At 41.8% G+C, this 25,430-nt stretch overlaps 1 protein-coding gene across 1 annotated transcript in view; it reads right to left on the reverse strand.

The window, feature by feature from the left end:
• Positions 1-6,934: 6,934 nt before the first annotated feature.
• Positions 6,935-25,430, reverse strand: part of IL31RA (interleukin 31 receptor A) — a 30,300-nt gene continuing 11,804 nt past the window's right edge. Inside the window, 10 exon segments of the mRNA XM_056849038.1 lie at positions 6,935-7,501; positions 9,450-9,516; positions 9,733-9,826; positions 11,002-11,142; positions 15,052-15,192; positions 16,593-16,694; positions 18,339-18,518; positions 19,847-20,069; positions 20,766-20,848; positions 22,900-23,062. Coding sequence (XP_056705016.1) covers positions 6,935-7,501; positions 9,450-9,516; positions 9,733-9,826; positions 11,002-11,142; positions 15,052-15,192; positions 16,593-16,694; positions 18,339-18,518; positions 19,847-20,069; positions 20,766-20,848; positions 22,900-23,062 — 1,761 coding nt within the window.

Below are 25,430 nucleotides of genomic sequence, written 5' to 3' on the forward strand. Positions count from 1 at the left end.
GTGCTTCCCTTACTGTCTCACATGTAGGGTTGGGTGATAGAAAAGATCTTTCTAAAATCAGTCTACCCTGATCCTTTTGAGTGCCCCAACTGTAATTGTGTAATGATCCTCAGATGAGACAGGAGAAATTGGCAATCTTAGTTTATGTCACAAGGAACTATACGGACATTAAACTAACATCTTAATGGTGTTACATTTTAAATGTGGGTTCAATGTTTCAGGTGGAATTCCCAGCATCTCTAGTTCAAGAAGAATAGAGTAGAAGGGGATATAAAAGATCTCTACTCGGAGAGGCATTATTGGTCAGATCAGACAATGCTGACCTTGGTAGACCAATGGTCTAAGGCAACTTAATGTGTTCAGTGTAGGTTAGTAGGATTCTCACTAGAAATTTTACCAGTAAGAGTTACTCGGGGTGATCAAACAGTGGGCACCAACCTTCTTGTGGGTATCAAGAGTCTTTGGGCAAAATATTAGGAAGCAATGAAATGGGAGGCTGTTCCCATACAAAAAATGAATTCTAATTACTACTTCCCTTACTAAAATGTCCAGGGATCAATATGCTTGTATTTGAAGAAGGTTGGTGCCATTGTACTAAGTGTTCTCAAAATGGGAGTGTCTCAGTAGATATCAGATCGACTGGATTAGGGGACATTTTGGACCACAGCAGGGGAAGCAAGAAAGTTGCATTTCACAAATGGAAATCCTTCCAGCCACAGAAATGTTCCAGTAGATCCATCCATCTGACCTTGTAGCCCAGCTCCTGGATTTGCTCCCACTGACCAAATGCAGCAAAGAAAGACTTGAGTTTTAAAACGATTTGGGATCTTTATGACTCCAGGAATAGCTAATGTGCCAGGAAAACAGTGGGCACATGGATAGGTTGGTCCTATTGTACTGGTTTACTTTTATATCATCTCACTGTCATAGATAATCGTGTCAGTTTTGCAATGCTATAGAGTTGGGATAAATCTGTTGTTGGGATAACAAACATTTTTGTGCTGCTTGGAATAAGAAAGGATAAATGGCATGTTCAAGTTACTTGAGAAAGGCAGTTGTGTGTGTTCTGTGCCCGTCGTTTCCGACATGGCAGTCTTATGAATGAACGACCAGAGCTTGCGAATACCATGGCTTCCTTTATTGAGTCAATCCATCTCGTGGTGGGACTTCCTCTTCTACTCTTCAACGTTTCCTAGAATTATTGGCTTTTCCAGTGAGTCTTATTTTCTTATACCTTTCCTAAATATTGCAGTTGGAAAAACTTAGGCTGCATGTCATCTTCCCACTGAGATTTCTGAAGCTTCTTCAAAGCAACTTAGACGAAAGATGCTCCAACAATAGTTCATGATGGCCCTTACTAAAGTTATGATACTCCTTTCTTATTGGTAACATACAGTTCTAATATTGAGACACAGATAATCTCAATGATCCTGTAAAGCTGGTTTAACACCTGGGATGTAGGTTGTATTTCCCTTATACCTGTTCCACACTGAATTGTATCCTATATGTTGCCAGTTACTTAGCTATCAGCACAGTCCTATGGTGACTGCCTTTTCATATGATGCATTATAATGAAAAACTTGCAAGGTGGTTAGGGAGCGAGATCCCATTTTCATTGTGCACTTGAGAGCAGTTTATCAAATTAACGAATCTTATTTATGAAGCCTGTTTTCAATACACCTGTTAAACACTATTTTTTAACCGCTCTCTTTGCCTTTGCATGTGTAAGGACTGTGTAATAAAAGTGTACACATGGGCAATTTTGTACATTATGTATTTCAAGCTAAATGATGTACCGCTGAATCTAATTTTCTACTAGTGTGTACTGCATGGCCTTAAGCGCTGTCCAGCCCAATCCTATGCATGTTGACTCAAGTAAGCGCCGTTGAGTTCAATGGAACTTGCCCCTCTAAATGAGTGGACACAATTGCAGCTTTGTTGAGTCTTGAAGGCACTGGAGCAATGCACCTCTGCACATGTGTTTGCATAGGCTCTGCAGTTCATGCAGGAAGTAAGCAAAACCTCCTGCGTAGAATGATGTTTCCTTCCCTAATAGGCTCCTTGTAGTTTGATTGTGGGTTGAAGTGGCAAGCTAAACCACCCCATACACCTGTGGCTCAAAGTTTGGCCAGCTGAATATTTGGAGCCTATGTTGGTTGTTTTGTGGAAGGAGTAGTGCGAGTCTTCAAAAAAGTGATCACATGAAATGCTATTTGGTTTCAAACATCTCTGACATTTCATGTTCACTACATATATTACGACTTGCTGCTCATTATGGATACATATCCAGCGTTATTTTTTGAGTGTCGGCTCAGAACGATGTATCTATGCAAAATTCTTAAGTCTGTGTCAGGGCTTGTCTACACTGCAAATGGGTCTCACCGCTTGCAAACATTTACTGTAATTGCACTATCTCTGTGCGTGAGCATGAAAACCTTGTTTGCAGAAGGGGGGGGAGGAAGGGGACATCCTGTGCTAAATTACTTTGCTACAAGGGGCGAAAAGATTTGAGTGCTTCTATAATGGATTTCTACTTTATTTTTGGTGCTAACAGAAATGCCAGCTTAGCTTGGCGTATAGTTTTCTGTCAGCCAGGAAAGGGAAGAGCAAAGGAGAGTTCTGTATTTCTCTCAACATACTTTTGGTTATGTTAGACTTCAGTGGGGACCTCCCACCAACCGCAGAACTCTGCAAGCCCAGTTCCCTGTGGTGTCTCAACTAATTCCCAGGTGGTTTTTCTAGATTGCTACTTTAGCTAAACACAGTTAGGCATTAAATGGGAAATACAGACTGTACATTTGCACAGAAATGCCCAATACCCATCCTGTCTTCAAGGTGCATGTTCACTGTATGAAAGCTATACTGTTATTGTTTGTATTCGTCAACACCTTTCTAGGGGACTGCCCTTTACTGTATATGTATGTTGCCTTTTTTTTATAAAGCTAATATACTATTATAAAAGTAACCATTAAAAGGAATAGCCATTGCTTGTTTCTCAGTACTTGCTGGTATTTTAAGACTATCCGTATGTAACAGCACTAAAGGCAAATTGATACCATTTGCCTTAGCTTTTACTTTGTCTCCCAGGCCTTACTTACACTGAAGCCAAAGACTCACCATCTGATCTCCCAACAGTTCTCCTTATTGCGTCTCAAAGCAGCTGCTAGCTATGGGATCTGATTGTAATGGAAGAAGTCATGACAGGAAAGGGTTTTAACCCATATGCGCTTCCAAGTGGCCCCAGTTTACACTGCATTCTCCACATATCTGCTATTGCTTCCAGAACAGGGATAAACAATTCCAGTCCAGCCCCAATATCATCACAAGTGTCCAGTAGAGCAAAGGGGATAGAGCATATAATTGAGGCCTGGTACAAGCCCATTCTGGCATAAAGTTCCCTGGGTTGACCTTAAGCCAGCCACACCCAGCTTAACCTTCCTCAAAGACCTGCTGTGATATTGAAATGGGGGAAAGAGGGACTTCAGCTCCTTGGAGAAAGCAGATAAATGTAACAGATACAATACTGCAAATATAAAGCAAGCCTTACAAACTATTTTCTTCAAGAAGAGTTGGTTTTTATATGCTGATTTTCTCTACCTCTTAAGGAGAATCAAACGGGCTTGCAATCCCCTTTCTCTCCCCACAACAGACACCTTGTGAGGTAGGTGAGGCTGAGAGAGCCGTAAGAGAACTGTGACTAGCCCAAAGTCATCCAACTAGCTTCATATGTAGGAGTGGGGAATCAAACCCAGTTCTCCAGATTAGAGTCCACCGCTCTTTACTACTACACCATGCTGGCTCTCTTCCCTGCTTTCTCTTCCTCTGCTAAAAAAAAGTACTCTAGAATGTTAGTAGACCAGTTTAATGCTTTAATAGCGAGTACAACTTTCTTGCAGGCGGTGATGTTCAGAATAGGATCGTGCATTTCAGTTCAGCAGTCGGGCCCTGTTCAACACTGGCCTCGTAGAACACAACCTGGACTTGTTCATGCCTCTCTGCAGTAATGTGACTTTTGAAGAGCAAATTGTTAAGAAGTAAAAAAGTTTTGCGCCCTTTACCACATCTCTCCTGCTAACAATGCTGGGAGGGAAATCACTTCCTAGATGAGCCCCTGGCAGTTCAAAACATATGGGATGCACAAGCTCTGTGATCAGAATGTTCCTGTTTTTTAGAGAACTAATCTGCAATCCTAAACAGCAGTTTTGAAGACCAGGAAAGGGTCGCTGGGAGAAAGAGGGTGTTTAACGCTTTCCTCCCATGCTACTTCTACCACTTAAAGCACCTTTCTAAAGCTCAACTTAGTCCTGTATAAGGAAAAGACAGGTGCAGGCAATTTCACCTGCCTTTTCCACTGTGTGTAAAGTGCCTTCAAGTCACAGCCGACTTATGGCGACCCCTTTTGGGGTTTTCATGGCAAGAGACTAACAGAAGTAGTTTGCCAGTGCCTTCCTCTGCACAGCAACCCTGGTATTCCTTGGTGGTCTCCCATCCAAATACTAACCAGGGCTGACCCTGCTTAGCTTCTGAGATGAGATCAGGCTAGCCTGGGCCATCCAGGTCAGGGTGCCTTTTCCACTACCCTGGGCTAATTGCAGAGCAGACAGCAGGGGATACTAATTAGTTGTTGTTTTAACTACCTGGAAGACCCCCTAATCAGTTTCAGCCCTGAAAGGTCCAAGAGTGGATATGCAACTGACCTGGAGCTTGAACATCCAATCCAAGGCTTTTCCCTCCTTTTTCTATCTTTCTGCCATTAAGTCGCAGCTGTCTTAGGGCAACCCCACAGGCTTTTCAAGGCAAGAGACATTCAGAGGTGGTTTGCTGTTACCTGTCTGCATAGTGACCAAGGTATGTTTTTGGGTGGTCTCCCGTCCAAATACTAACCAGGGTGACCCTGCTTAGCATCCAAGATCAGGCTACCCTGGGGCAGCCAAGGCTAGTGACTGGCTCACAAGTCCATATAATTGTGCACACAGCACTGTGTGTTAATGCTGAACATCTACACAGAGTTTGATGTCTGTTGCTATGTGGAAGTATTTTGTTTTTAGTCTAAGGGACATTTTTTTATTAGAGCTCTGCTGCTGGTTGTTTACAACTTAATAGTTCCACTTTATTTCTAGTGGCTACCAGAGAGAAAGTGTATGTAAACCATATATATGTGTCCCTAAAGTTGTGGTTATGAGCCCTGTGGCGCAGAGTGGTAAGCCGCAGTACTGCAGTCAAAAGCTCTGCTCACGACCTGAGTTCGATCCCGATGGAAGTTGGTTTCAGGTAGACGGCTCAAGGTTGACTCAGCCTTCCATCCTTCCAAGGTCGGTAAAATGAGGATCCAGCTCGATGGGGGTAAAGGGAAGATGACTGGGGAAGGCACTGGCAAACCACCCCGTAAGCAAAGTCTGCCTAGGAAATGTCGGGATGTGACGTCACCCCATGGGTCAGGAACGACCTGGTGCTTGCACAGGGGACCTTTAGCTTTTTAAAGTTGTGGTTACTTGTGCCATGCTGTTGCCACTATAACATATTGCATCCTGGCAGTGGATACCAGCCAGAAAAGGAAAGTGGGATACATTTAAAATGTTGGTTCCCTATATCTACAACTGGCCTAGAAACCACCAGGCTCTTGGCTGCATTCTCAACTGCTCTAGAGCTTCCTGAACTGTTTAGTCTGAGCCTGACTAACATTTATGAACAGCTGTGTGCCCTAAAAATCCAAATGGCTCCTCAACATCCAAAAACTCCAAGCAGATATAACTGAGGAACCTTTGTGTGGAGCGAAAAGGCAGAAGAGTTCAAATATGTTTCAGTGATGTAAGGAAAGTCCCCAGAGGCATACCGGACCATCCCATGCCCAGCTCACTTGTGTGAAAGTATCCCCACGTGAAAAGCATACATCAGTCAGATAAGATGAGAACTAACCTATCTTTTGAAGGAATTTTTTCCCCTTTCCATCCGGAACCTAACTTTCGATGTAGTACTTTCAAACAAGCAATGCCCAAAACAGGAAGAGATTGTTTCTGAGTGAGGATGCTTCCATGAAGAAGGGCTGACTCCACCCTCTTTCCCATAGCCAATCTCTTTGCAAATCAGTGGGATTAATGTGGTGGTTGCAACCCCGACAGACACAATAGGACGAAGGACAGGGAGGGGAGGATAAAAGGTACTAGCGGTGGAACATACAGTATAGTGAAGCCTGAAATGAGGTAAAATAGTGAAATGCAAAAGTAAGAAATGGTAGTGAAGGGGGTGAAGTAAGTACGAGATGGGGGGAACGCTAGAAGGGTGAGGTGAAGAGAGCTCGGCAAAAGAGTATGCTTCACTACACGGGGTTAAATGAAAGATTTGAGGTAGATAGCTGACATCTTGCTCTGCCTATTATTTCAAGAATGGGGTTAGACAGAAAGCATTTATATTCTGTGTTTCACTCGGGTCCTCGGTCACTCATCTTTGTTTTGGAACCCAGGAGGGATTAGCACCCACGGCCTTTAAGGGGCATGTTCCAAACAATCAAGACAAGCGGTGTGGAACGGAATGAATTAACACTGTTTTCTTTCCGCTGACAAAACACGAAACCTAGCAGAAAAGCCATGAAATGCTTGACATTAGTCCAGTGTTCACAGGAAACACTTAACTGAAGTAGTAGTAGCAACTCTCTTTCTAGTCTGTGAGGTCAGCAGGAGTAGCATGCTTCTGGAAGTTGTGTGCGTTAAGTGCTGTCAAGTCGCTTCTGTCTCCTGGAGACCCTATGAATCAATGTCCTCCAAAATGTACTATCTTTGACAGCCTTGCTCAGATCTTGCAAACTGAGGGCTGTGGCTTCCTTTATTGAGTCAGTCCATCTCTTGTTGGGTCTTCCTCTTTTCCTGCTGCCCTCAACTTTTCCTAGCATGACTGTCTTTTCCAGTGACTCTGGAAGTTACTCTCATCCAAAGACCTTTTAAGTACTCTGCAGTTCACCAATACTCAGCACAATTGCATCCAGTGCCACATATTGCTGCCCGTTGCCACTTAACACACAAGGTGGGGCAGGAACAGTCTTTTTCTTTCTTTCTTTCTTCTTCGGGACCGACGAGTTCTCACCCTTCAGGAACTCCCTTGTACGGACAGAGTTCTTTAAGTAGGGGTTGAACTCGTTTTTTTCTTTCGTATTTGGCTGATCTTGTTTTTCCTCATCTCTACAATTAGAGTTCTGATAACGTTCAGATAAGCTTTCTTCCGATCTTTGTAAAGGTGGCTGTTGGCTCACTGGAGCTGGAAGTAGTTGACTCCTGACATGTTGTCCAGGGGAGGGTGCTGTCTGTAAGAGAGGTGCTATCGCTTCACGTTCTCCACTGCCTGAAGCCTCATGCAGACAAATGGCACCTTCTTTAGCGACCTTTGTCTGCCCCAAGCAATCTTCAAGATTCAGCAGCTGACACTCATCATTCTCCGCGACTTTCAAAATACTAACGACCTCAGGAATGACCGTGTTCTCCTCAGACTGTGGTTCTTTCAATGGCTTTTCCTGTTGGGGAAAGGAATTCCATGCTGCAATAAATGTAAACTTCTCTTGGGTTCCACCCGTGGAAAACCAAATGAGCAATTACTGCAGATTGTATGCATAAGGAAACATCAAGGTCAAAGACCCTAAGCCTGTAGATTAAGACCTCCCTATCTATTCAAAACTAGTATTTGCTTCATGTTTTCAATAGGATAAACATTTCCTACCCTAGCTTGTGATGTAAATAAGAAGCAGATCACACCAGTGTGGTGACTGACAGTGCTGTGCCAGTGTGGTATAGTGGTTAAGAGTGGCGGACTCTAATCTGGAGAACCAGGTTCGATCCCCCACTCCTCCACATGAAGCCTGCTGGGTGACCTTGGGCCAGCCACAGTTCTCTCAGAACTCTCTCAGCCCCACCTACCCCAGAAGGTGCATGTTGTGTGTGTGGGGGGGGGGAGGCAATTGTAAGTCGTTTGAGACTCTTTAAGGTAAAGAAAAGTGGAGTATAAAACAACTCTTGTTCTTCTTCTCCCCTCCTTGGTTCTAAGATCAATAAATCAGCCTCTCAACATTTTTCAGCCTGCAAGCAGCCACTGTGGCTTGTCTGTGGTCTACAGAAAAAGTGAAGCGTAATAGTAATAGTAGCTTAGCTTTAGAGTATTCGAAGCACTTCACATATGTTGTGATGGATCCAACCAGCTTTTCTGCTGGTAAAAAAAGGAGAAGTGATCCTCTTTGACCACCCAGAAAAGCAATGTTAGGGATCATGGAAACTGCATGGACCAAAGCCATATGGGACAGGGGCGGTAGTACAAGACTGAACAAAAAAGTTGGCAGGATGCAACCCATTGATTTCTATCCAACCATCTGTGCACAAAACCCCCAAGTTGCTTACTTGCAATGCTTTGAGCTGTGCATTCACACTGATGGTTTTTTGCACCTACACAGAGCTACGATCCAGAAACTTCTAGACGTAGCCTTTTGTCATTAAAAGTGAAGAGTAGCAAGGGTGTGAAATCATTCCTCCACTGAAGGGGGGGCAATTTCCTCCCCTTGTCCCTTTGCACTAAGCTAATCCTCCAAATGTGTCCCGTAACCCCAGGAACAATCTCCCTATGGGTCAAAAGGGGGCTGCAAGAACAGAGAGGAGGACAGAAGAACTCTGGATGCCTCCCATGCAAAGCTGGTTGGATTCAAGTCACTCCATAACCCATACACCAAACTTGTTAGGCAAGTTATTGTTATCCCCATAATGCACCAAGTAGTAAAATGTGAATTTTAATATCTGCACAATAAACCTTTTTGCACAGCCAATATGGTGCAGTGTAAAAAAGTGGCGGATAAATATCTCAAAGTATCTGGTTCAAAATCCCTGCTTAGCTACTAATTAGATGCACAACCTCACACAAGAAGAAGAGGAGGAGGAAGAGGAAGAAGAAGAGTTGGTTTTTATATGCCGACTTTCTCTACCACTTAAGGCAGAATCAAACTGGCTTACAATCACCTTCCCTTCCCCTCCCCACAACAGACACCCTGTGAGGTAGGTAGGGCTGAGAACTGTAACTTTTCCAAGGTCACCCAACTGGCTTCATGTGTAGGAGTGGGGAAACAAATCCAGTTCACCGGATTAGCCTCCGCCGCTCATGTGGAGGAGTGGGGGAATCGAACCCGGTTCTCCAGATCAGAGTCCACCACTCCAAACCACTACTCTTAACCACTACACCATGCTGGCTCTGTAGGAGCTAACTCACAAGGTTACTGTGAAATGAAACTATGTATAAATTAGAAATCTTTAACATTCTTCTCCGTTAATGCTCTTTCACATGCACATGGTTAATGTTCACACACACACATGCCCCTGAAATCTAGGCTCAACCACCAATGCCAGCTGCAGATAGTATTTCATAGTGAAATCTCTGGCTGTACCACAGAAATGTAATCTAAAATTATTTCTGAATTCAGTCATTACCAGATTATCCTGGCTCATCTCATGTAATTTAGGATGTGGTATTTTCGGCCAGAAAATCCTTTTTAACCTGTCAGAAAAAAACAAGGAAACAAAAGGTTTTAGTTATCAAAAAAATGGAATTTGTTGGCAACTATCAAGCAGTACCCATTTGAGCCTTTGCCTTTTGGGGGGTACATTCTTCTGGTACATATTGGTACAAGAATGTTTTATTTTACTGTGCTATCATAGCAAAGGATGCCTTGTTTTCCTCCATTTAAAGGACTGATGTAAAACATTTACTCACATGCGTCTTTTCAGGGCCCACAATAACCCAAAGGTTAATAGGCACAGCATTACCATTCCAGCAAATATGTAAATAAGGACTATTTCTACTACACCTAGAAAAGAAGGAAGAGAAAATGGGAAATAATAACACCAATGAGACATATACAGAAGGATCTGCATTTAGGACATCAGTCAAATAAGTTAATTAGTACAATTCTCCTATATCTACACCAGAAACCTACTGAACTAAAACAAGAACATTAATATATATGATTTCTCCAATGAGAGCCGCACAAGTTGTGTTGTACATACAACCAACTCTGCTAATGGACGATTTGTGCTAAAGAAACAAATGTGTAAGAAATGTGGTAAAACAATATTCAGGTATTTGATGTCCCAGATTTTTTTTCTTGAGTATATTTGCAGATTTACTTTTTACTACCATAGATCCAATTCCTAACCAGGCCACAACGTGTGGATGAACAGATCCCCAAAATGAAGGACAGGTGGGAGGATTTCTCTACAAATCTACAGAAAGTCCCAGGGCAGAAAAATCTAAACTCGAAATAGAAATACATCAGAGGATTTAAAAAAAAAAAAACCAAAATAACAGAAACAACACCTGTAGCTTTTAAAAAAAGAATGTCCCACTAAGGTTTAAGTTTGGCGGTTACTAGGCAACCATAACAATATTGCTGAGCCCTCTAAGCCTTGGTTTCTATTTTTAAAAGCCCTGTGGGGGAGCCCTTACAGGCCTCAACAGCCCTGCAAAGTCCTGTCCCTCTACCCTGTCATGTCTCCTGAAGGAGGAATCATTGCCAGGGACAGGCCCAGTGGCAACCACTGGAGACTCACTACTCACACAGCTTGGCCTAGTTCTGCTTGGCCAGAACTACACAACTGGGCCCAGCACAGCAGCTGTCACCATGCAACTCGGCCAGACTTTGCCTTAATTATGCTTGCCTTTTCTGACCTTCAGAGGTCACCTCGCTCTCCCCGCGCATTTCCACATGTTTGGCCTACATTTTCTGGACGCTGGGTAAACACAAATCCAGAAAACTTGGGCAAAATGTGCAGAAATGTGTGGGGAGAGCAAGGTGACCTCTGATGGATGGAAAAGGCATGCATAATTAAGGCAAAGCCCCGAAGTAGTCGGTGGAGTTACTGCGAGAAAACAGCCATGCATAAATGGCCTATAAGAAACCAACACTGCCTTCTCCAGGGCCTAATTCAGCACACATTAAAAATTGTCCATAAAGGGAAAAACAATTTGCACAGAGTAACATACCAAGTCGATTGGTGCTGAAAGCGGTAGCACTCCCATTGGTTCCACCAGCAACGGTGCTTGCCATTACATGAGCTGTATACCTGGCGTTCGCTTGCAAAGACTTTAGTCGGTATTGTAGAAGACCAGCATCCACCGTCTTTCCTAAAAAGATAGAAATTTAGCATCAAGTTTCATCCAAGACAGAGTAGAATTTACACACTGGCCATTTATGCAGGGTCAATTTTGAAGCTCGCTCAAAGCTCTTTTTAAAAATGCAACCTTTAAAATGACTATCCACGGTCCCGATGCAAAAGGAGAAATTCCACCCCCCTACTCGCCTGCTCCTTGTTTGTTTAGCCATTAGCAATCGCAGGTTGCATAGCTAACTCGCAACTGTGATTTTGCATGTTTCTTTGAGGGGATTCTTTGCTGCGAGAGCAGAGCTTACACAAAAGGTCGCATTAAAAGGGTTCTTACGTAATGCGAAGCAGGTATGTGGCGGCTTTGCAGTCACTTCCTGAACAATGGTTCACCGTGAAAAACTCAAAAAAATATGCGGGGCAATTCAGCTTGGAACACGCTGCTAATTACCAAGCATAAATGGCCACTGCCTTTAAACCTGAAGAAACAAGAACTTGTATTCTTGCAGATACAAGAACTGATGTTTGGGATGGATTATCAGGGCTTTCTGGGTCCTGGTACCAAAACTTTGGAACTCCCTCCCCAAGACTGATGGATTTCCCTCTATTGGTGTCTTCCACCAGCGGATGAAGAGGTAGGGGTGTGTTTGTGTGTATATATATATATATATATACACACACACACACCGCTATATATATTCATATATATATGAATTTAATTTTCACAAAAATACAAAAACACACACTATGTTACAAAACACCATACATACACCTTTCCAAAACTTCTAAAATATGCCATATGACAAACCACTCTCTACAATAGTTAACCACTATATTATTAATAGTATCTATATTAAAAATCTGTATTAAAATAGCTCTGATATCCTTTGATTATACTATATTATCACTTAATAGTTTTTTAATTCTTGTATATCATACTTATTGTTATACCCCTTAAAACCTAGTCTACAGTTTTCTTTAAATGACCACTAATTAATAAAGGTAATATATTCAACATATCTACATTATGAATACTTATACTGGATAGCAATTTAGCATAGTCATAAAGGTTTTTTTGTTTTGTTTGACATACCCCCAATAATAGTTACTGGCATCCTCCCTGGTTCCAGTCTGTATGCTTATGTGTTTTTACTGAATTATTTTATAACTTTAAATTTTGTTCTTAATTATTCAAATATTTTCAAGTTCGCCACTCTGGGGACCCCTGATTAGGTGGAAAGGCAGCATAAAAACGTTTCAAATAAATAAATAAAACTAGATTCTAGGCTTGGTGGCCGTGCTACTTCACTATCCATGCCTCCCTTTAGAGTGCCCTCTCACGCTCAGGAAGTGCACACTAAATCAAATCAATTTATTATGGTCACTGAACAGCAAAGAAAATATACAAAAAGATTAACATTGATTAAAAGGATAAAAATATAGCAATATGTGTGTTTGTAAAAAGATAAAATTATAGCAATATATCTGTTAGTAAAAAATGCTAATTAGAATAAAATGTTTACAATAAAATTAGATATTTTCTTCATATTACCCATACAGTGATATTGTAGCAGTCTCTGACATGATCGTGGTATCTTATGAACATGTGCAGAATTAATTCCATATAGAGCTTAAACACACATACACATACAGAGGTTTGTGTAATGTATACTGAAAGTCTGTGTCATGCTGACAGGCAACTCTGTGTCATGCTGAGAGGCAACTCAAGGTTAGCTCTAATCAGTTAAGCTAACTACTAAAGTTACTCTGGCTTGCCCTTGAAGGGGCAGCGTAAAAGTCATCTTAATCTACTAAGAGTGCATTAATAGTTGGCAGTGTGCTTAAAAAGTAGTTCTCTCAACATAAGAATAATATGCTTCCTTGCTCTACTGTAAATGCAGCAGAGAATGCAGCAGAATGCAAACCTGCTAAATTAATGTAAACAACACTTTGTAAAGTGACAATGTCAGCTATAATTGTGTTTCATGAGTTATATAGTTAAACGTTGTGCTACAGGTTTCTAAGTAGTCTCATTTAATGCGTATAGTCCTAACGAAGAGGATGGTATAGAAATTAAATATGTAACTTGATCATGTAACTCAGAAATAAGGATTTATACTTTAGGCACAGAGGACTGAAAGGGAAGGATGTCCATATTTGGACAATAAGATATCAGAAGACAGGAAAAGAAACCACCAAAGCTCCTGGTTTTGGATACGAAAGGGAAATAAAATTATCCTTTCGAGGGCTAAGGAAGAGAAGTTCCTGAAGGAAAAGGAACATTCTTCACTCTTAATGGGTCTAGAAACAGTATAAATAGAGCCACAGTACAGCTTGCATTTTAGAGTCCTATGGCTGGCAGACTGCAGCTGTCTGGCATAACACCTCCATCTCAAAAGGCTTGAGATGTAAAACATTGAAACTCTGATCCTTGCGTGGACAGAAGTTCTCAGATATCTTGAAATATCAAGATCTGGATATTTCAACATATCTTACTTACAGTCTTCTTGTGAGACTGCTCTATTCCTAGAAGAGGATAGAGACCCTTGGAATTCCTATTCTTTGAATAGGAATCTAAGTGCAGAGATCTTTCCATGTATTGGAACACTGAGAGTCCATCAGATTTATGGATTCTTACAAACTAAGCCTATTTGGCTTATCAATGCTAAGAAGCATCCTGAATACAGGGATAATAGCTAGACCTCTGGGATTGTGTCAGAACGTCCTCTACTTAACAGAGGGACTTCTGAACCTCCTCAGAGCAAGAGACCAGAGAAGTTCCTGAAGGGAAGGGAGATTCTCTGTACTCTGTGAGATATGCACAATGCACATACACAGATTGGCACAGTCAAAGAGACTGTAAACAGCTTTAAGCTAACACATAGTATTTATACATTCAGCATTGCTGTCTAAAACTATAAAGAGCATGCATAGCATGTACATACACAATGCCTGATCTTAATGATGATCAGTTAAGAATATTAATAGAAGTCTTTAAAGGACTCCAGGTGACACAGATGACACAGCAAGGTATAGTGTGTCTTCTGTACAGAAATGTTATGATGTTTTGAATGATTTAAGTTAGGATGTTTCTAACTAAATCTTTCTCCAAAGAATTAACCATATTTTGACAGGATTTCTGTAACCTTATATTCTGAATAAAGGTGCATTGCACTAAGGATACTTTATGAGTATATTCTGACTAAGATACTCCTTTATGGAGGCATAGAGAATGTGAATGATTACTTGCTACATAAACATGTTTAAGACTAATGATGTCTATCCTTATATGATATTTTAAGGCTTTGCAACCAAAAAGCATATATTGTATAATGTAAATAAATGTGTTTTTTATATATACTTCTACTCTTGTCCATTATTATAAATTTATTGGCGTGTTCAAGAGATGTCCTAGAAGCAATAACAAGTTTCTAGGAACCGTTGATTCCGGTCTAGTGGTGTCTCGCTGAATAAGATAACTCCATTTCTCAGTAAATGGTACATTCTAAGAGTGTAGGCACTTAACGGCCCGAACCGCGACAATATATTCCGCTTCCCTTGTCAGAGTTAGACCAAGTACTTCTTTGCTTAATACTTAGCCATGCATATTTGGCGACTTTACAAGTTATCTCATTATTCCTATCAGAGAGTATTTTCATTAGTTGAGTGGATCTTTGACTAGCTGGAAGGCCAGCCAAAATGGGTAGGATCAATTCTTGCCATATTTGATTGTAAATTCTGCAGTCAAATATCACATGTTCAGTTGTCTCAACACTACCATCGTGGCAAATGCACATACATTCCTGGAAAGGGATCTTTTTATATTTGCCCTCGGTCAGTGCCGATAGGAGAGCGTTACACACTAAAGTCAAAACATTCTTAACAGAATAGTGATAGGTGGTGTCTGTACGCTTCACAGGTGTATGCTTACCTAACTCTTTTCCACCTTCCAGTCTGTAGAATATAGTGTAGTTAATAATATCACCATTTGCGTTTTCAATTTTATTCCACTTTATGGTAGCTTCGTTTTTATCAATATTCTCTACGTGTGCAACAGGACCTTCTGAGGGACCTAAATCAAGCACACACACACACAAGGCACATTAAAAAACTTGAGTTATTTTGACATACTATTCCTTTACTAGGCAGTGGAACTAAATGCTTAGCTGTTATAACAAGACACAATTTCTTTTCATCCACTGCATTATATATTAAACTGTCCCCAACCTTGGCCTATAGCAAGTCATGCTAATGGCCCATCTACCCTAGTCCAATCAGTGCTGATGGGCAACCAACCCTCTCCATTTCTCAGACATGATCTCTTAACTAAAGACTTCACAAGTCAAACCTGAGGTTTCATGACATGCCAGGCAGGAGATCTATCACTGTGCTACATCTTACCAATAACTTCAATGATAAGCTAGAAAACAGTAACGTTTATGTCAGTGTGTATTTTCAAGTACAAACCAAGTCAATCACCCACCTACTCAGGTGGGCAAACAATAATTCCTTCTGGGCAAGCAGCTTGCTGGACCACAGCTGCTTTCACTGCCTTTGCACACATGTACTTAAAAGTAGGGAGGATGAGAACATTTTTTTCTAGGAGTGGCACATTTTATATTTATTAGTTACAAAGCTGCATGAACAATACCAGACTCTGGTTGCTGGGAGAAGCAGCAGGAGAAATCATAGAAAAGCAGAAGTAACAGACAAAAAGGACTAAGCACTATTTTTTTTAATTACGGCTGCTCTTTGATAATGAAGTTCCCAAGCATACCATCATTATATCTAATTCTGAACTAGGACCTAGAGTGTAGATCAAAAAATCCACACAATGGAACCAGATACAAAAAGGGGAAGGTCTACAAACCTGAGTTTGAAGAAAAAAATCTGAAATAAAAAAACTGGGTGGTCAACCCCACCCCCAAATAATAGAAGCAACATCTGTAGCTTGAAGAGAGGAACGCCCACAGAGATTTCTTAAAGATTATGCTGAGATTTCAGTGGCAACTTTGAGGGTTGCTAGACAACCACAACAATGTTGCTGAGTTTGTCAAGCTTCACTTTCTGTCAGACAAAGGCAGAGGAGAGAGACTGAATAAAAGAAGGGAATGAGAGGGAGGGAAGGAGCAGGGAAAGGGGAGCAAAAAAAGAGGAGCTGAAGACAGGAGACCAGAAAAAGGTAGGTAGGCGGGTAGAGAGAAGGGTTGAGACTGCCGGAGTAAGGAAGAAGGGAGAGCAGAAGATGGAGGGAAGCAGATAAAAGTGGGTCAGTGGGTAGGACAGAAGGAAGCAGGAAAAGGAGAGAGGCTAGGGGGCTGCCAGAGGGAAAAGGAAAGTGGTGTGGGCAGGGGGATATGGGGAACGTGAGATGCTCCCAGCAAATCTTCATGAGTCCACTGCTTGTGTAGATTCTGTTAACAGAATGAATTAATCACAGGTCTATCAAAGCCAGTCACCACTCATACATACGTCCTTCCTTAAAGTAGGTTGTTATGGAACTTGGGGCTTTTAGTTCATCTTTGTACATAGGATACACCGAGATGTTGTAACGCTTATATGGTTCGAAGGCTCCTGGAAAGAAAGAAAAACAGACACAGATTATCATGGCTCTTTCAAGATTTGTAGCAATAACAATTAGCATACACACATTGCATATTATATATATATATATATATATATATATATATATATATATATATATAAAAACACACTTTTTTTTGCCATCATGTCACAGCTGGCGATCTTGTAGGGTTTTCAAGGCAAGAGATGTTCAGAAGTGGTTTGCCATTGCCTACTTCCACATCACAACCCTGGTACTCCTTGGAGGTCTCCCGTCCAAATACTAGCCAGGCTCAGGGCTGAGTTTGTGACTGGCACAAGGTCACCCAGCAAGCTTCCATGGCGCAAGTGCGGATCTGAACCTGGGTGTTCTAGGTCCTAGTCCAACACCTTAACCACGACACCACACTGTCTCTCTATGTGTGTGTTAAATGCCGTCAAGTCGCTTCCGACTCATGGCGACCCTAAGAATCAATGTCCTCTAAAACAACCTATCTTTAACAGCCTTGTTCAGGTCTTGCAAATTGAGGGCTGTGGCTTCCTTTATAGAGTCAATCGATCTCTCGTTGGGTCTTCCTCTTTTCCTGCTGCCTTCAATTTTTCCTAGCATGATTGCCTTTTCCAGTGACTCTTGTCTTCTCAGAATGTGACCAAAGTATGCCAGCCTCAGTTTAGTCATTTTAGCTTCTAGGGTCTCTCTATACATAAGCATTATGTACTCATACATAAAGACAGCAGAACAAAACACCAGAATAACAACTTTGCACTCCATTAGGAGCTTTTGTTTATGGGATTGTCTGGAGTGCATTTACCCTGCATTTACCCACTCAGTCAGAGGCAGCCCAGAGCCAGCTGCAGCAAGAAGGACCCTGCTGGAGCTGGCGGCCAGGCTTAGTGGATCCCAAGAGCATGGCAACAGCAGAGAAGGCATGGTGGGACCTCGAGACTATTTTTCTTTCCAAAAGAAAACCCAAGGAAATCAAAACTGCCAACCAGAAATATGGTGGGGGTTTTGCAATCAAGATACATCTGACTTATGGCGACCCTCGGTGGGGTTTTCAAGGCAAGAGACGTTCAAAGGTGGTTTTGCCATTGCCTGCCTCCACGTCACAACCCTGGTATTCCTTGGAGGTCTCCCATTCAAATACTTGTCAGGGTCAATTGACCCTGCTTAGCTTCTGAGATCTGATGAGATCAGACTAGCCTGGAGCTATCCAGGTCAGGGCAAATGTGGATTTATTTTAATGTATATATGGACCTGTCTCTACATTGCAAAAATGCTTCAAACGTTTCTCTAATTGATATCAACTTCTCATTTTCCTCCAAGCAGGTAATACTAAAAAAACCAGTACCTGTCCCTACGATCAGGATCTCTCAAGCAAACACTCTACATTAACTCAACCAACCTTACTCTGAAGAATTGTAGCAGCAAAGAAGAGCACTGCACTCTTATTATTCAATGATACTTCCAAACTGCACTAAGCATACAAAGGCAGGGACCACACTAGTAAATTCCTCAGTGAAAAATATCTCAGCATGATGTACATTTTTAATCAAAGAAAAGGAGGCAGGATAAGGCTGTAAGAAAAATAAAAATCAAGAAAGTAAATGAAATGTTTTTTTACCCTTCAGGTATAACCAAGAACTAAAACTTACCTTTCTGAAATGTCCATCTGGTGGCATTTTTGACGTATTGCCATGATCTTTCAGATGCATTCATTTCCGACACATCATACCATTCTACAACAAAACTGTTTATATCTGAATCTGTTTTCCATTCCGCAGTCATTTGTTCATTTAAAACAGAAGCATTCAGCATAACAACCCTTGGCTGAGCTGAAAACAGTAATTTGCAAAGAAAAAAAGCAGGACTGTTGATTTTAACCGATGTCAGCATTTTAAACTTGTGAATAATAAAATTATTGAATTGTGTTTTTCATGGAAATGAAGAAGGAGCCATTAAACTTTTTTTGAGAAAAGCTATATAATGGTTGTTTACAGGATAGCAGAAGACACAATCAGATGAGTAGGAGTATTTTTGTACCCTATATTTATTACTGATATAGGATGCAAAAGTAAATGTGCAATTAAAAAGAGTCAGGCTACCTAACACAGTCTTTGCAAACAGGAATTAATCTGCAAAGCGAGGGACACTGAGGCCCTCTGTCACAGAAGCCTTGGGATGGTTTTGTCTGGGTTGGAACATACCTGGAGATTTTGGGGATGGAGCTTGAGGACAGTGGGGATTGGGGAGGGGAGGAACCTCAGCTGGGTATAATTCCATTCAGCCAATCTTCCAAAACAGCCATTTTCTCCGGAGGAACTGATCTCTGTTATCTGGAGACCAGCTGGAATTCCAGAATCTCCAGCCACCACCTGAAGGCAACTCTATTTACCCCCTCTCCCTCTGTAGGGTTGCCAACCTCCAGGTGGTAGCTGGAGATCTCCCGCTATTACAACTGATCTCCAGGCAACAGAGATCAGTTCCCCTGGAGAAAAATGGCCGCTTTGGCAACTCAACTCTATGGCGTTGAAGTTTCTCCCCTCTCCAAACCCCACCTTTCTCAGGCTCCACCCCTGAAATCTCCAGGTATTTCCTAACCCGGAGGTGGCAACCCTATCTCTCTCCCTCCCCTCTTCTCCCTCCCCCCTCTCTATATATAATTTGTCTAATGTTACATTCTGCCACTAACCAAGGGCTTAGAATAAAGTGAGAGGGTCTGTGAACTAAGTGTCAGTATTTGCTGTGAGGTTCTTTCGCCAATAAATATTAACACTGTGTAACTATTTGTTTTTAAACTGAAACACAACACAGTGCTTCCATGTTCACATTTAGAAAAGATGCTTACTGCACGATAAAATGACAACTGCCCCCCCCCCCCGATCTTTCCATTCACAGGGGATCATCATGAATGGAGAAAAATGGCAACACTGGGAGGCAGGGTTCTGCCGCCTCCCTATAGGACCCCCCCTCCAAATTTCACACAAAATTTAATGATGTCATGATTGTGATGATGGCACAGTAGGAGTCAAAAGGGGGATGGAGACTGTGTCACGTAATCAAATTACAGACTGCAAATAAGGGAAACTGTGAGCCACGCATCTTAATGGCAAGGATCTACTGTACTAGATGAAAGGGACACATATTGACCGCATAAACTCACCCTTGCTTTCTTCAGCACATGAAGGAATTCTCAGAACTGCCTCTGGAGAATCTCCAGCTGCGTTATGAGCAATAACGCTAATCACGTAGGCTTCCCCCATTAACGGGACAGTAACCGACTTGTCAGTAGTGTTCTTTGCCCACGCAAAAGAATGGTTGCTTTGTGTGAAGCACTTGATTCTGTAACCTTTTATTATTCCTAAAGATTCATTCTCTTTGAGTTGCTGTTTAAAAACAAACAAAAAGCACATGGCACCAATTAAAAAGCATAGACTTCAGAAGACTAAGATGTCACACACAGAAGCTGAGATTTTCTTCCGTTTGTTTACTTCAGAATTACAAATATCTCACAGCAGTGGTGTAATAGAGTGTTGGACAGGGGGCTGGGGAATTCAGGTGTGGAGTAATTTTGTTACAAAAATTCCCTACAATATCCCTCTTCAGAGAGATGGAATTTTCAGATAAGACTTCAAAAGTATCACTAAAGAGATCATGAATTTGTGCGGCCTGTATATTTCCCACTTCTGACAAAAACAAACAAAAAACATGTACGACGTGTTGTTTGTCATTCTTTCCTGGGATGTATTCTGGAAAAATAGCTTATATGAACACCTCCTTTTGTTCTTGAAAGACAAAGAATTCCTAAATTGCTGCAAACGTTCAGCCCACTCGCTTTCAAAAGCAGGGGGTTGCCTAATATAAAGTGCAAAGGCAACACAAAATCCATCCAGAGATCACAGCAATCGAGGAAACATTGTTAGGATTTGCCTTTGGTAATCCGGTGAATTTCCAACACGAGAACAATACCAATTATTCAATAAATATTACTGAGGTAAATCTACTAAGAAATAAAGCAGTCAAAATTTGCCATCTGGCTGCTACACCAGTAGAAATTTAAGATTTTAAAATGGCATTTTTACCTTCCATAAAAGATGAACCTGTCGGGATCCAGTTGGCTGACATTTTTCAAGCACTCTCCATAAGTCTACTTCTTTTGAGGGAGCTATTCATAAAACAGAATTAAAAAATAATAAAGACGAAAAACAAGGGCAGCCTTCTTATACTCCCTGCCAAGATGGTTGCAACTATACCGCCATTGCATGTAAAAGCACAAAGTACTTATACCCCCAGTACAGTTACGTTAAGATCATTAAAGCCAAAACAAATTTCCAACATATGACTTTTTAGGCACACTTAAAAGTCCTGCAAACCTCCTTAAAAACCTAATAGCCAAACACCATTTGGGAGGGCGGAATTAAAGCTTGTAGTTCAGGACAGCCACAGTGCCAGTGAGGGAGAAGTCGGCATCTAATTGATTTTGAAAACGTTTTATTGCAGCCTGCTACTTGGCAGAATCAAAAAGATGTTGTCCTGGCTGCACTAAGTATTTTGAAAACACCTCTCACCACACATGCACTTCTCTTTTGCCCATGCTGCAGCTTTAGAGAACAGCTCCAGGAAACTGATTAATTTTCCTCCCTGAACATTTAGACGTAAAAACTCTTGTATATAGTCAGACTGGATTGGAGGACTAAGCTCGACAGTTACAGTCATCTTTGGAGGCCCTGCTTTGGCTGCCCCACCCTCTGAGGTTAGGTGAGTGGGAAACTGGGGTCTTTTATGCATCGGGTTTTTACCTAGGGTTCGATGCTTGCTTGACCCACACTTTTCTGTTGCGAATCCAAAAATTGCTAGGCACCAGCAAAGTCACCAAGCTCAAATCCGGAAGCATCTGAGTGCCCGCCCCTTGAAAACGCTGCTTTGTAATTGGCTGTGGCTTACTGTGAGAAAAATGTCCAGTTCCCCTCCCCCCTTCCCCGGCGGAAACCCAAGTGCCATTTTAAAAACTGAGCTCTTTAAAAGGAAGCGGATGTAACCCAAGCCTCCTTTTAAAACCATTTCTTCAGTGAGACAAGTGTCGGCTCAGAAAGAACTCCAGGTGGGAAACAAAAATCATGAAGCATTTGTGTCCCCGCCCCTTGAAACATTGCTTTGTAATTGTCTGTAGTGCTCACTGTGAGAAAAACCTCCATCTCACTGTATTTTCTGAGGCAGTCATGTCTATATTTGTTTGTCTTTTGTTCGTAGCTGCCTAAATGTTTCTTCCTGATGTATTTTTCTTCTTTAAAGATGTAGCTTGCCTCCTTTGGCTTTAGTTACTTATTTGGTGGTGGTGGCTTGATCTCATTGTTTTCTTTTACTAATATTTTTCCTCCACTGCCACAGCCTGCCCTTCTTTCCTTTCTATTATTTGCTATACACATAAAATATTCTATTCTATGCACTTTCCTCACCAGAGACTTAACTAAGCAACAATTGACTATAAAGTGTTACACAGAAATTATATGAAAGCTACTGTTTTTACAGCCTTTTTCATACATACCGTATATACTCGGGTATAAGCCGACCCGAGTATAAGCCGAGGTGCCTAATTTCACCCCAAAAATGGGGGAAAATTAAGCACCCGTGTATAGGCTGAGGGGGAAAAGCCCCCTGAAGGAGCGCAGGGGGCCCTTTAAACAGATCTGCGCCTAACAGCTGTTAGGCACAGATCTGTTCCACCCCCCACCCCCCCCGCGCACCTTCACGGGGCTTCCCTGAAGGCGCGTGGGGGGGGTGGAACAGGTTTGTGCCTCCCATCCGCGAGGCGCAGATCTGTTTAAAGGGGCCCCCCGTGCGCCTTCAGGGAAGCCTCCTGAAGGCGCGGGGGTGGGGGTGGAACAGATCTGTGCCTCCCATCCGGGAGGCACAGATCTGTTTAAAGGGCCCCCTCCCTGCGCCCAGGAGGCCGCGCGGGCTGCTCCCGGCCCGCAGAGAAGGCGCGCGGGCAGGCTGGCGGCGGCAAGTTTCCCCCCTCCCCGCCTCCCTCCCCCTACCGTATTGACCCGCGTATAAGCCGAGTTGGGCTTTTTCAGCACTCTTTTTGGGCTGAAAAACTCGGCTTATACGCGAGTATATACGGTATTACAAAACCCAGTGTTAGCTTGGATTAAATTCAACTGCAAATAAAAACCATCTGCTAATTTTAAACCATAACGGCTGTATTTTTGTTGCCTTCTTCCTCTGTTATTCCATTCTGCTCTCTGCTCCATTCACTCCAGTATCTCGATCCATCATAAATGCACTGAATGGCAACAGCATATTCTGTAAAACTCCACAGATTGGTGAGATTAAAATCATTTTGCTGAGAAACTTCGCTGAAGTTATAGGCTTCTTCCTAAAAATGAGGAAAGGAACACTCTTTCAAAGCACGGTAAAAAATGTTATTTATGTGAACACAATGAGGCTACTTTATACTGAGTCACAACACTGACCAACTGATCCTTTTAATGCTAGGGATTGAATTTGGGAGCTTCTACATGCAAGGGTAGGGTTGCCAACCTCCAGGTGGTGGCTGGAGATCTCCTGCCATTACAACTGATCTCTAGGTGACAGAGATCAGTCTACCTGGAGAAAATGGCTGTTTTGGAAGGTGGACTCTATGGCATTATACACCACTGAAGGCTCTCCTGTCCACAAACCCCGCCCTCATCAGGCTCTACCTTAAAAATCTCCAGGTATTTCCCAACCCAGAGCTGGCAACCCTAAGGGGGGTGCTCAACAACTGAGCCACAGCCCCCATTTTTAAAAGTATGAATACAATCTTTTTCTTTATCTATCAGAAAAAGCATCCACATTTCTTTTCATGGAAGTTCACATATAAAACTAAGGCAGAAATATCTGAGACAGTACCATGCTTCTTGTAGGTTATCCGGGCTGTGTGACCGTGGTCTTGGTATTTTCTTTCCTGACGTTTCGCCAGCAGCTGTGGCAGGCATCTTCAGAGGAGTTACACTGAAGGACAGTGTCTCTCAGTGTCAAGTGTGTAGGAAGAGTAATATATATTCAGAAAGGGGTTGGGTTTGAGCTGAATCATTGTCCTGCAAAAAGTATCAAAGGTAATGTGCTAATCATCCTCCTGTAAGTATCAAGGTAATGTGCTAATGAGGGTGTGGTATGTTAATATGGGACTATTGTATCCTGAAGTGATCTGTTAATGTGTAAAATCCAAAGCTAATCCGCAAGGCTATTGTGGACTGTAGTCTTTGTTAGTCTGGGGGTTTTCAGGACAGGAAGCCAAGCCTTATTCAAAACTCTCTTCTTTTCTGTTAAAGTTGTGCTGATGTTTATGAATTTCAATGGCTTCTCTGTGCAATCTGACAAAATAGTTGGTAGAATTGTCCAGTATTTCAGTGTCTTGGAATAACACCATGTGTCCTGTTTGGGTCAATCCATGTTCAGCCACTGCTGATTTCTCAGGTTGGCCAAGTCTGCAGTATCTTTCATGTTCTTTTATCCTTGTTTGTATGCTGCGTTGTGTGGTCCCGATGTAAACTTGTCCACAACTGCAAGGTATACGATATACTCCTGCAGAGGTGAGGGGGTCTCTTTTGTCTTTTGCTGATCGTAGCATCTGCTGTATTTTCTTGGTGGGTGTAAATACTGTTTGTAGGTTATTTTTTTCCAAAAGTTTCTCCATCCTATCAGTGACTCCTTTAATAAATGGCAAGAATACCTTTCCTATGCGAGACTGTTTTTCCTGAGTTTTCTGATTTTTGTTTGGTTCTGATTTCATTTCTGGAATAGCCGTTTGCTAGCAGTGCGTGATTTAGATGATTAATTTCTTCCTTGATAAACTGTGGTTCACAGATCCGTCTTGCACGGTCCATTAATGTTTTGATTATTCCTCTTTTCTGTCGGGGGGGTTGGAGTTTTTGTGTAAGTAGCGATCTGTGTGAGTTGGTTTCCAGTAGACCTTGTGACCTAACTGAAAGTTTGATTTACGGATGACAAGGGTATCAAGAAATGGGAGTGTACCCTCAATTTCTTTTTCCATGGTAAACTGAATGTTTGGATGGATATTATTGAGATGGTTTAGAAAGTCCATTAATTTTTCTTCACCATGGCTCCAAATAGTAAATGTATCATCTATGAACCTGAACCAGACCGTAGGTTTGTAACATGCAGATTCTAATGCTGTCTTTTCAAAATATTCCATGTAAAAGTTTGCTATTACTGAACTGAGAGGACTTCCCATAGCTACTCTATCAATCTGTTCATAAAATTCTTTATCCCGTAGGAAATAACTTGTTGTCAAACAATGATAAAATAAGGCTGTTATATCTTCTGGAAAAATCTGGTTAATCAATGAGATTGTGTCTTTTACTAGAACCTTGGTAAAGAGGGATACAACATCAAAACTGACTAATATATCCTGTGGATTAAGTCTCAACGGAGACTCAATTCCAAGACACTGAAAGACTGGACTTATTCCAAGTCACTGAAAGACTGGACAATTCTACCAACTATTTTGTCAGATTGCACAGAGAAGCCATTGAAATTCATAAACATCAGCACAACTTTAACAGAAAAGAAGAGAGTTTAAGAATGAATAAGGCTTGGCTTCCTGTCTTGAAAACCTCCAGACTAACAAAGACTACAGTCCACAATAGCCATGAGGATTAGCTTTGGATTTTACACATTAACAGATCACTTCAGGATACAATAGTTCCATATTAACATACCACACCCTCATTAGCACATTA

This window comes from Euleptes europaea, chromosome 4 (assembly GCF_029931775.1).
Source record: "Euleptes europaea isolate rEulEur1 chromosome 4, rEulEur1.hap1, whole genome shotgun sequence".
NCBI classification, from domain to species: Eukaryota; Metazoa; Chordata; class Lepidosauria; order Squamata; family Sphaerodactylidae; genus Euleptes; species Euleptes europaea.